Below are 13,050 nucleotides of genomic sequence, written 5' to 3' on the forward strand. Positions count from 1 at the left end.
TGTGTTTGAACTTGAACTAAAGGACAGATATTGTGAAAGTTTGTTTCACTAGCATTTTGTTTATAATTAATATCTGTCTCACACACATACACATTAGTTCAGAGGTTGAATAGTTTCAAGAAATAATACATCAAACAGACTTTTTGACTGAAAGACTATTAGTACTTTTAATAGGCCAGTAAACTAGTTCTCTGTAGGAAGGAGATAATGTTTAAAGTATTTCCCAAACTTATTTTTCTCTGGGACCCCTTTCTGTGGAACCTCTCCTGTGACCAGTGTTCCATGAATTTCACTTTAGGAAACTGTGGAGAATCAGTGAACTCTTGAATAGAAGAGACCCTTTGGCAAAGCATTGTTTTAGCAAAATAAAGCTGAGAGCCAGTAAAGGATAGGATGGAAGGACACGACTGGTATTGTCATCAGGTATGTGGGCAAGGTGGACATCCAGGTGTGGGAGAGGAGCTCATGGAACACTAGTTTTGGTTGGAATTAGTGAGAGAAGGGCCAGTAGAACAGGCATTTCAGTGCAGGGGAAACTAGACCTTGTTATCAGGTTGGCTGTGGTAATGAAAGGCAAAGAGTCAGAGATGGTTCCAACATCCTTGCCTGGAATGCTGGGGAAAGGCCAGGATTACTTGAGAGATACAGCTAGCTGTGTAGCTCCCCTGCCCTTCACAGAGGACTCTTCCAGAGTAGGTAGCTTCCATTTGCTTCATGAATCAGTGAGTAAGTTAGTAGAGACAGTTTTGTGGAGATGATGGATTCAGTCCTGGAAATGTTGAGTTTGAGCTGAGGCTGGAATATCATGGGATAGGAGCTGTCCTATTGGCAGCGGAAAATATGGGGCATCTGGTTGGACACTCTGGGCCTGTTAAAGTTGTTATTGCATAGCTTAGCAAGGGGCCAAGAGTTGGGTAAGCTTGTTGGAAATGTAGTAACTCAATGAGCAGTGGTGGGAAGATAGGGTGGGACTAACCCTAGGATGGGAATTAATAAGCAAGAAAAGGAGTAGAGAGAGAACAGAGGAGCTAAAGAAAGAGTTGGAGACACCTAAGGTTATGGGTCAGACAGAGACCAGAAAAAACACAAAGGTGGTTAAAGCCAATGAGAGCAGTGGATTATAAGGGGAAGTGTCAAATGTCACTAGGAGGAAGCAACAAGAATCTTTCCATTGGTTCTCTCCTTCATGATTCTCCACTTATTTCACATATGCTTGCTGCATGTTTTAAATAGCATCTATAGGGCCGGCGCTGTGGCGTAGCAAGTAAAGCCACTGCTTGCAGTGCTGGAATTCCATATGGGTGCTGGTTTGAGTCTTGGGTGCTGCACTTCGATTCAGCTCTCTGCTATGGCCTGGGAAAGCAGTAGAAGATGGCCCAAATCTTTGGGCCCCTGCACCCGCATGGGAGACCTGGAAGAAGCTCCTGGCTCCTGGCTTTGGATCAGCCCAGCTCTGGCCGTTGTGGCTATCTGGGGAGTGAACCAGCGCATGGAAGACCTCTCTCTCTCTTTGCCTCTGCCTCTCTGTAACTCTGCCTTTCAAATAAATAAATAAATATTTAAAAATTGCATCTAAAATTTATTTTGGATATTTCTTGGGAACTTGCATGGGATTGGTGATTCCTGAAGACAGACTAGGAAGAAGGTAATGCTAGGAGATGCTGGGTGCTGGGCTCAAAGGCACACCTTACTCTTCTCCTGATAGCTGCTTGAGGGCAAGACCTGTCGCCACTTGCTTTGACAGACGGGCCCAAATATTGAACAGCCCTGCTACTTTGCTTTTTCCCCACTTCGTGTGAGTTTCATTGGTCAGGTTATTAAAGGCAGGACAAAATTAGGCATTAAAATAAGATGGCTGCACAGAAACCAGAAGGACCACAAAGAACCTGCCAAGGGCATTTGGGTGAAATTGATGATCAATGTTGTGGACAATCTTGAGATTAATTGGTCCATATGTTGCCAAGTACATTTCTAGCAAGGATTATATTTGTCTCACATCATCCTGTCTTTCTTCATCCATCTCTTGGTGTCTATGAAGAACATTCTCAGGCTAGATGTTATTTCTCATTTCTTGTCATCCTTTGCCACATACACCTGTACCCACATTTCTCTGAGAACCACCTGCCTTTCTCTTCTTTCCTGCCTTTTCCTCAGTGCATCCCTTATTTGGAAAAGTTATATTAGTGATAAACACACACAGAAATACCCCAATTACATGGTAGTGTCACATTGCATGTGGAACAACTATGATAAAATCTTGTATTGTCAAAAACAGAAGAAAATGAAAAAAATCAGCAATATTTTTTATCCAAGAAAGGATATGGAAAGTATGTGGATATATGTCAGCTACAATCTTTAATAGATATATTTTTAAATTCATTGATTAATTAGAGAGGCAGAGAGAGAGAGAGAGAGAGAGAGAGACCTCTCATTATTTGATTAACTCCCCAGTCACTCCCCAAACATCTGAAATGGCTAGAGCTGGGCCAGGCCAAAACTAGGAGCCAGCAACTCAAGCCAGGTCTCCCACTTGAGTGGCAGAAACTCACTTACTTGAGCAATCACCACTCCCTCTCAGGGTCAGTATTAGTAGGAAGCTGGATCAGGAGCTGGATGGAGTACCAAACCTAGCTACTCCAATGTGGGATGTGGGTATCCCAACCAGTGTTTTATGCACTATTTCCAATGCCTTCCCATGTAATAGATATTTTAAATGAGAGTAGGTGAATCAAGAGTTAACTCACAAACGTGATTAATTTCCATATGTTGGGACAGAAAACTCTTAGATTTTAAGGATACTCACGGATGGCAGTGACCAACACTGACAGTGACAATCCCAGAAAAGAAATCGAGGTATCTATTCCCCTCAGAATCAAATAGCCACTCCATGTGCCCCTGGTGGAGCAGTAAGGGCTTCTGGAAATACGCTGTCATCACGGGAGAAAGATGTTGCTTGTGGATATCCAGGACATGGTTGTAGGCAAGGGACTGAAAAAGGACAAGATTAGAACTCTTTCCTTTTATCCACATTTCTTACCAGATCAACAGCAGTCTATATACACTAGGGCTGAGTTTATCAGGTGAACTGAACAGAGAGCTCATGATGGCTACCTGACAAGAAATTATAGCCCTTCCTCTTAAGTAAGGAAGTTATTTGTAGCCTTTCAATCCCTTCCAAGGCCAAATATGAAAATAGAAGCTGGGATTTCCACCTCTCAATAGAAGCATTGGCTTTGAGTTGATTTTAGCTATGGGTAAAAATGGACTCTGAAAATAAAGTCCCAATTAATGTCATTTTCATTGCTGTAGTTTTTATTTCAGTTTATTTGAAGGGGGGAGGGGAAAAGGGAGAGGGAGGGGGAGGGAAGAGGGAGAGGGGGAGGGAGGGGGAGGGGGAGGGGGAGGGGGAGGGGAGTGGGAAGGGGAGGGGAAGAGGCAGAGGCACAGGGAGAGGGAGGGGGAGGGGAAGAGGCAGAGGCACAGGGAGAGGGAGGGGGAGGGGAGAGGGAGAGGGAGAGGGAGGGGGAGAGGGACAGAGATATCTTCCATCCACTAATTCACTCTCCAAATGCCCACAACAGTTGGGATGGGGCCAGGTCTTATGAAAGAACCTGGATCTCTGACCAGGTCTTCCACTTGGGTGGCCCAAACCTAAGTACTTGAGCCATCATCTTCTGCCTCCAAGGATGTACACTACCAGGAAGCTGGATTAGAAGCACAGAAACTAGGACTCAAGTCAGGCAATCCAATATGGGATGTGGGTGTCCCAAGTATTGACTTTTAACTGCTGCACCAAATACTTATCCCACTTTGGGTTTCTTTCGAAAATAAAAAAAATTGAAGTGCTGGTGCTATTAATGTTTTTTTTTTTTTTTAAGATTTTTATTTATTTATCTGACAGGTAGAGTTACAGACAGTGAGAGAGAGAGACAGAGAGAAAGATCTTCCCTCCATTGGTTCACTCCCCAGTTGGCCACAACATATGGAGCTGCACCAATCTTAAGCCAGGAGCTTCTTCCTGGTCTCCTAGGCGGGTGCAAAGGCCCAAGCACTTGGGCCATCCTCCACTGCCTTCCCAGGCCACAGCAGACAGCTGGATTGGAAGAGGAGCAACTGGGACTAGAACCGGCGCCTATATGGGAAGCTGGTGCCGCAGGCAGAGGATTAACCCACTGCTCCATAGCGCCGGCCCTATTAATATTTTTAATTATAAAATCTCTCTCCCATGTTTCTATTTTTTTGGGGGGTCTACCCAGTTTATCTATTCATTCCACAATTTCTAACCTCTTAAGTTTTATGTGGAATATGGGAGTTGGAGAGAAGGATGTGTGTGTGTGTGAGAGAGACAGAGAGACAGAGAAAGAGAGAAAAAGCTTGCCAAATCTTTTTTTTTTTTAATTTTATTTATTTGACAGATAGAGTTAGACAGTAAGAGAGAGAGAAAGAGAGAAAAGTCTTCCTTCCATTGGTTCACTCCCCAGATGGCCACTAGGGCCAGAGCTACGCTGATCCGAAGCCAGGAGCCAGGTGCTTCCTCCTGGTCTCCCATGCAGGGGCCCAAGCCCTTGGGCCATCCTCTACTGCACTCCTAGGCCACAGCAGAGAGCTGGACTGGAAGAGGAGCAGCCGGGACTAGAACCTGGAGCCCATATGGGATGCTGGTGCCACAGGTGGAGGATTAACCAAGTAAGCCACGGCGCCGGCTTCTATTTTATTTTGTTTTTTAATTTTTTAAAATTTTTATTTATTTGACAGATAGAGTTAGACAGTGAGAGAGAGAGAGACAGAGAGAAAGGAAGCTTGCCAAATATTTATTAGCCTGATTGCAAAAAGATAACTTTATGGTTTTTGTTGGAGGTCTCAGACAGGTCAGATTATGCAAGGCCATATCAGTTAGTCAAATGGGAACAATAATTTATTTTTTCCATCCTGCTAAGATTTTAATTAGAATTGTATTGATGTACAGAAAAACATAACTGAGAAAATCTTTCCAACATGGTTAGCAATAATATTTATTGAAAAATCAAAGCACTTATGATGACAAGAATGTTCATTGTCAATATAACAAAATATTACTCTATAATTCCTAATTTGTGCAATAAGGCAATGAAAAAGAATAGGAATGGCTTAATATGGGTTTGAGCACTAGAAAACAAAAAGGGTATTAAAAAATAAGTGGAGTGTTGTCTTTTTTGCAAGATATACAATTTTATGTAGTTAATTCAGCAGAGGTGATCCTGAATTATTAGAATTAATATGAAAGCATACTAGGGTACCAGATTTTTAAAAATTATAAACTAATTGTTCCCCTATAGATCAGAAATATTACAAAAGAATATATGAAATAAAATGTAAATCTGATTTGTATATTTTATAAAACGTAGAATCAAATACACAAGAATAAATCTAACAATTAGTATGTAAAATCCCTCACAGAAAACTGAAATAAACAGCAACCTTCATTCTGAGATAGTTTAGAATTCCTAAATATATGAAGAGCTATGCATCAAAAGAGCCAATGCATTGTTTCTGCAATACATTTGTTTTAAATTATTATATTTTCATTGCATCTAATATATTAGAAAGCAATTTGAACATAAGGCAAATTTGTATTTGCTTTCATGCGATGTCAAAAGTGGGAAATAGTAAGTGAATGTGGGAACAATACTTTTTAAAGAAAACATGTGCCATCACATTTGTGACATGTGCGTATCTCCCTGAATACCTATGTCCTGTATAGTCTCTTTCATGCACTCTGTCTAACACATGTACACCAATCTACATACTAGTCTTAAATAGAGCAAGAATGTTTCAGATGCTCCCAGGGACTTGAAGGATAGAATATCTGGGATAGGATAGCTTAGTTGAAATCAAGGACTCTTGTGGTTTCTTTTTAAGGGAATAACTGAGATGTCTCAAGAGGAATCACCTCCTTGGGTTTTCCAGAAGCCCTAAATCTTACCTGATACCTTTCAGGTGAGAAGTCACATGGAGGCATTTTGGGTTTTGTATGAAGACTGAGCTTGGCTACAGATGTCCAGGAAGCACCTACTGAAAATGAAGTGGATTGAGATTTTTAGTTAATGGCAATCACCTATAGTTCACTAAATCAGGGTGCCTAGGCAATTTTATTTCTAGTTTAAAAGAATCATTTTAATCAGGGCTCAGTTTGCATTTAAAAACTGAAGTACTGCTATCTCAATAATAAATTTGCTGGAGGAAAAAAGGATTGTTCTTGAATTAAGTCTGGAATAATGGAGGGTGCTGGGGGAGCTATGATTTTTTTGCATGGCAGTTCATCACAAGCATAGGAAGCTCATTTCAGGCTGAATCCTCACCTAAAGGGATGGCAGTTCTTTCTTCAGTTGACAAACCTGCCAATGCAGTGTGTGGCTGGAATCCATTCATTAGAGGAGCTGTCTAGACTTGGAGCTGCCTATATAATTGCCTGTATATTGGCTGGTACCTGGTTGGCTCTTAGTAACATGGAATTAATGGCTGTTGACCATTCTGGTAGGGAATGAGGAAGTTTAGGTATTGGGCGATGTGGTACATTAACAGATACATATGAATACATTTGGAAGACAAACCCTCCCAAACAAAGACTAATACCATATGACCATGAAAAATAGAGAGAAACTGAGCCATGGACTAAATATTTGTTTGGAGGTAGGGGAAACCTTTGGTTTTGTTGGGTGTTGGGTGTCAAAATGCTCATCATATAGATGAACCTAAAATGGTAAATTAATTTGTTTAGGGTCACCAAGCTAGTTAGCTAAAGAACAATATTGAGACTCCAAGTTTCTGATTCCTCACCTCATCCTCTTTTTTGTTCATTTGCTGTCCATGTTCCCTATGCTGCCAGCATGAGTCTTGCCACTTATGGCAGTGAGATAGGGTAATGGAATCAGAGAATACCACAGCTGGAAGAGGGGTCTCGAGACCTTATAAGTACTTTTGGAGAAGAATGCTCCTAATTTTTAAGATTCAAGGCCAATATCAAGATAATTCTACAGGTGGAGAGAGCTGAGGAAATGATGTCTCTATTCAGCCTGAAGGTTTGAATGCATGGGTGAAATGTTGGTGTTTTGTGCAGTTTTGAAGTCACAGTCTTGAAAAATACAATGAAAATTATATTTTTAAAAGCAGCGGGAAATAACAGCACTGAATATATTTTTAAAGAGATCCCATTCATTTTTTTTTTGCTGTAAATAATCACTAATGTCATTAATTTGCTCTTACTTTAAAAGTGAGAGTTTGCTGGTTACCCAAGGCATAGAAATGACAAAAAAAGATAGCTTACTTTTCTGAGAATTTCCCCTTTTGAAAAGCTTTTCATTGTGTCTCTCTGCATTAGTTACGCTTCCAAGATGGAAAAAGATATTCTGAGTGTTTCTAAGAATTAAAAATAACTTACTCCATCAGTCTCATTTTCCTATCTACAAAATTAGAGTTGTCCATTGAGGAGATTTTAAGTATTTCTGACTCCAAGGTTATGGGATTATGAAAGTAGGCTAGAGTGGGAAGAGAACTGGAGAGAAGGACTTGATAAAAAAGCAAGAATTTTCAATGTTAAGGCAAGTTAATTCATTCATTCATTTACCAAAATTATAAACATATAAGAAGGATTCCAAATGAAATCATGAAGTCTTGCCCAAAGGAAAGAAGGAAAAAAGGAAGGATGGAGGAATGGAAGAGAGAATTGACAGAGAGATGGGGGAAAGAGGGAAGGAGAACAGGAAGGAAGGGAGACAAACAGCAAGCACGACAGTCAGGAAAAGAAATAGTTAATAAGTGAAGTAAATGCAGATAATAACTAAAAACAAAAATCTATTGATGTCATACCACTCCACTTAATCAACAAATTAATCAACAAATTCCTACAGTTCTGTAGGAGACAGTTAAGTCCTTAACTTTGTTTTCCTTCCCCAAAATTCCAGTATCAAACAGAGAAAACTTACTGGGCAAGGTTAGTGAGAGAAAACATTTTTTTCCAGGCATCTGGAAATCTTAAGGAAAATTTTCTTTGTGATGATAAAAACTTTTCTGACATCTGCAGACAGTTTTCAACCCATGGGGAGCGTTTATCAAGGTTTTATTACCTTTTCAAATAAAAAAGAAGTTATAGGATACTGAAAGACACTCAGTGGGCCCGGTACAGTTTATTAAAATGCTAATTATGTCAGTTTCTATATAGCATCTTGTCCCATTTGGTATCTCATTTGATAGTTAGAATAGCCAATAAGTTAGGGGAGGAGGATTTTATTATCTACCACCTTGCAGCCCAGGCAGTGACAGGTTCAACAGGGAGCCTTGGCAGTTTTGAGAGCCTTTCATGGCACTGAAGGTTTGAGACATCCCTTTCCATGAGGGTAGGTTCCACCTTTGTTGGAGTCTGGAAGTGTGTGGGGCTGTGGTTGGTTGGGATGAAATTTCTTTTTTGATTTTAAAATTGTAACTGATACATAAAAATTACATATATTTGTGGGGGTACCATGTGATGTCTCCATATGTGCATCCATTGTGTAGTGTTCAAATCAGGGTGAATTTATCTCCTCAAGTGTTTATCATCTTTTTGTGGTGAAACCATTAAAAAATTCTTTCTTCCAGCTTTTAGAAAAATCTACACAAGATTTTATTGTTATGTGCAAACACCAGAACTTCTTTCTCCTACTGAACTATAGCTTTGTGCCCATCTGTTAATATTTTCCTCATGGCGGGGGTGGGTGGTGGGGACCCATTGTTCTCATGGGCGCCCTCTGCCATGGAGCTGCCCTGGAGAGTGGGTCCTTTGCCTTGCATGAAATGTCCCACTATGGCGTGAAGTTGCAGAAGGCACTTTTCCTACTATGAGCCCCTGTTTCTCTGTGGGAATAATCTCTGCTCCACTGTGTGAAATCTGAGCAAAGGATGGTGCATGCCAGGTGTCTGCCTTCCAACAGTAAAGCCATTTCCAGGCTGTTCTTCCAGAAGTGACTGCTCCTCATCCTCCAGTTGATTTTCTCATTCTCCTATCAAACCTCCACATCCTTCCAGTAGATACTCTTTTTTTTTTTTTCTCTCTCTCAGAGGCAGCTGGCATTGTTCCAAGCAAGAGCTCGCCTGTGATTATTCCTTTTGACACATTTGGGAATAGGTCTTCTCTGGGATCACCCCTCCTGGCCCTTAGTATGCATAAAGTCAGTTCTTCTACAGAGCAAGGATTGCCTATGGGGTGCAGGTAGGAGGCCTCCCTTTTGGGCTAATTTTAAATGTTTTCTTAGAAAAGGTTTTGCAGGAGTCTTGGGAAATCTCTCAGTTGGAAATGAGTATTACTTATCATCCATTTACCTTCCTGTGAACCCCTGTTTTTGTGTGAGAGAAGGAACCTGGTACAATGGGGCACATACCTTACCTCCCTGGGAATGGTGTAAAGCTAATTATTAATCAATTAGTAAGAAATAAAATACCACTGAGACATTTTCTCTACCCTTTATGCTGAAAACAAATTGGTTTATGGCTTTGAATCCATCTTTAGCCGAAAGTGGTTATGCATAGCAAGCATACTTTATAACTTCTGCATACCAATGTCATACAATAAATATGTAAGTGTTACATGGGGTTGTGACTTTATTTTCACTTTCCTGATAACAATTAAAACATGGTGAGCTCCCTACCTACCCCAACTCCTGTCTTTCCCTCTCCCATTCTATCCCCTCATCCTGATTAGATTTTATTATTAGCATCTACCTTTATAGATATCTGTCTCTTTGTTTATTTGTTTATACTTGTTTCTCTTTCACACAGCTGGAAAACACAAGGCTAGGGGCTTGGTATTGCTCACTGTGGCTCTATCTGCAGCTAAGTGGTACTCAACTACTTTGAAGGTGTATTTTGCAGAAAGCCTGAGGTCTAGAAGTGTGTATTCATTGAATGGATGGCAGGAAGTACAAACACAAGTAGACATATTCCTAGGGATAGGAAATAAGAAAGTAGAAATAAAAGGCTTCCATGTTTTTGAAGTCCAGGAGAGGGGTGTGGCATTCATGTCTAAGTGAAATGAGTGTGAAAGATTCCTTCTCTTCTGTAGTATCCTTGTTGGAACTACAATAAAGAATCTTCTCTGAGCTCATCAAGATCTGTAAATATCAAGCTTCACCTGCCATTTCTGGGTCACTTGCTATCACCAGCAATTTTGTCAGCAACTGTTACTTTCAGTATAATATTTTTACTCTGCATAAGACTGGATATAATTCTATCTCTTTCTTAGAAAAAGTTGGTATTTAGTGATGTTCTGGCAAAAACCCCACAACTGAGGGAAAAAGGAAATCCAAACAGGTTTGGGTAGAATAGGACCTGGTGGGCCCCCTTTCAACTTGAACCTGGCTTTGAATCCCAAGTTGTCACACAGGTTTCTGCCTTTGTATTTCTTAATCATTCTTTGTTCTCCTGCCTCCTTGTCTGTGCAGTGGGATATAGTACTCCCAAGTTTAGTTGAAGATGAAGCAATGATGCATTTAAGGTATCAGGCATATCTTAAGTTTTACAAAATCATAATTGTGGTGGAGGATGGAGGGAAAGCAAGTAGGAGAGAAGGAATGAGGGAGAAACAGGAAAGACGAGGAGCAAATGAAGACAAACTGATCATGAAGGGGGTGGAAAAGTGTCGCCTATCACTGTTTAGGATCTGTAGGGCAGATGTTCCCATGCAGATGCTCACAAACATGCAGACACCTGCTTCTGCTCCTGTGTGCATGGGGAGATTGGTGAGGAGGTGCAGGGTTATAGATACACGTGAAAGGCTCAAGTGCAGAGGATGTAACTCCTGAAGCCACCCGTGTCTGGCTACCCCCGTCTCCCCATATTTTCTGTGCCTTCGGTAGTGAGAGGGGAGTCTGAGCGCATAGAGAGGGCCTGGGGTCTAGTCTCAGACTGGATGACTCTGCGTAAATCCTGCGCTCTTCTGAGTTTCCCTGTCAGACTGAGGGGAAGGGTCTCACCTCACTGGGGCAGGTGGAAATCAGTAAGGAAGTTGTACTGTCTGTGTCCTTAGATAGCTATCCCTGGGCATCCATATATTGGATTTCATACTTTATTTTGAGTTGCTTTCATTTGACTTCTCTACATTATGGCTGAAATAGCATATTCTACTTTCTTTTTAAATTGTGTACAGTCAGGGTTCATTATCCATGAATTTCAAAAGCAGATATTACAAAATGCTGGCTATGAAAAGAAGGCAGTGAATCAGATGGGGTCAAAACTGACTGCTGTGTTGCATACTCTGTCTTGAAGATCCCATCCAGGGCTGAGGCTCCTAAATCCCAGGCAACAGGCCTTCCCTGCTGGCCAACCCTCTGCTGTCCCATGTCCCCCCAGTTTCCACTCACGGCTCAAGGCAGGGCATGTCTTGGGGATCCTGGGAAAGGAGGCCTCCTGGCGCAAGGCTCTTTGCAAACATCTCCAGTACAGAGTCATCTCTCCTCGGCAGAAAGCAAAGCTCCACAGGTGCAGGTTGGAGGCGGGATCCCACTGCTCACTGACCGGCTGGACTCTGAGATGAGGAGGTGGGGTAAGCCTCTAGATGAGGAGTCCTGTACTGGTGACTGCCAGTAACCTTGGACGTGTCCCAGAGCCTGCCTCTGATTGCAACAATGCTTTAAAGGGGGAGAGAAAGGAAAGGTGGGGGAGAGGAGAGGGAAGGAGGGGAGAGAGAGTGAGAGAGAAGAGGCAGACAAGGTGACGGCCACCTGGATTAGCTTTGTTAGTCTTGTGCTACAGGGAGTCTCATCAGGGAGTGTGTCTCCCTGCAGGTGGGTGGTAGTGGGTGTGGATGAGGGATCAGATATCTTTGAGAGGATCAGAGTTGAGAAGTAAGTGATATGAATAAGAGAGTGAGAAGGAAGATACGCATAAAGTGAATGAACAATTAGATCTATTTAGGGGGTCCTCAGGAGAGAAGAGGCAACAATTGGGAAGGGGTGGGCATTCCAAGAGGACAGAGAAGAGGGTACTAAATAGCAAGGGAAGGCTCTGGACAGATGTGGATCCTCTTAGGTGCTGGAATGAGGCAAGGGATTGAGAGCAGAGAAGTTAGTGTCTTAAATTCCATTTATCATTCCTGCCTCACCCTAACTCCTATGTCCATAGACATCTGCTTCATATACAACTGTTTAATATACATCCTTTTGTTGTCCTGTGTCCCTGCAAAACGTGCATTGATTGAGATATACGTGGTTTTAATTTATTAAAACATGTGCAATAGATGTCTGTGTATTCCGCTCAGAGCCATGTTTTTAAGATCCAATCAGGTTGCTATGAGTAATGTCTTGCAGGTTTTCAGTTGCTTCAGAGTCAATGTACTGTGCATAGTAGTGTATAACTGGAACTCAGGGATCAAGAGAATAGGTGTGGGTGGGGGCTGTTTATCCTGTACTACCATGCAGAGGGATCAACTACCTTGATCACTTCCTTCACCAACACCCATTGAGTCCTGGAGGAAAGTCTGGCATGTGCCCTTCAAAGCCACTGGGCTGTGATGGGGTTTGCATTTGGGAACGCTGCTGGATGCAGCCTTCTTTGCCTGGTGATGTTTGCTGGGATGTAAGCATTGAGTTTGTTATGGTGACGGTGCCCAACTTCAGGAGCTACCTGGAGTGGGGTTCTCAGTTCTGGAGGGAAAGTAAGAGATTAGATCTTCTGAATTCAACAGGGAGAAAAAAATACCCTGATTACAATAAGAAAAGTTCGGTGCTTTTCTGAAAACTAAACTCTAGGCCGGTGCCGTGGCTCACTAGGCTAATCCTCCACCTTGCGGTGCCGGCACACCGGGTTCTAGTCCCAGTCAGGGCGCCGGATTCTGTCCCGGTTGCCCCTCTTCCAGGCCAGCTCTCTGTTGTGGCCCGGGAGTGCAATGGAGGATGGCCCAAGTGCTTGGGCCCTGCACCCCACAGGAGACCAGGATAAGCACCTGGCTCCTGCCTTCGGATCAGCGTGGTGCGCCGGCCACAGCGCTCCAGCCGCAGCGGCCATTGGAGGGTGAACCAACTGCAAAAGGAAGACCTTTCTCTCTGT

The 13,050-nt window shown here is 42.3% G+C and overlaps 1 protein-coding gene across 2 annotated transcripts in view; it reads right to left on the bottom strand.

Moving 5' to 3' along the window:
• AGXT2 (alanine--glyoxylate aminotransferase 2) overlaps nt 1–11,554 on the bottom strand; it is a 51,220-nt gene extending 39,666 nt beyond the window's left edge. The window contains exons 1-3 of one of the 2 annotated variants that reach the window (XM_008262107.4): nt 11,367–11,554; nt 5,963–6,048; nt 2,804–2,988 (exon numbers count right to left, since the gene is read on the bottom strand). In XM_008262107.4, coding sequence (XP_008260329.2) covers nt 2,804–2,988; nt 5,963–6,048; nt 11,367–11,454 — 359 coding nt within the window. In that variant the 5' untranslated portion in view covers nt 11,455–11,554. Of the gene's footprint in view, nt 1–2,803; nt 2,989–5,962; nt 6,052–11,366 lie in introns of both variants that reach the window. The other variant, XM_002714105.5, reaches the window with a different exon arrangement.
• Nucleotides 11,555–13,050: the final 1,496 nt, after the last annotated feature.

Source organism: Oryctolagus cuniculus, chromosome 14 (assembly GCF_964237555.1).
Source record: "Oryctolagus cuniculus chromosome 14, mOryCun1.1, whole genome shotgun sequence".
Lineage (NCBI taxonomy): Eukaryota > Metazoa > Chordata > Mammalia > Lagomorpha > Leporidae > Oryctolagus > Oryctolagus cuniculus.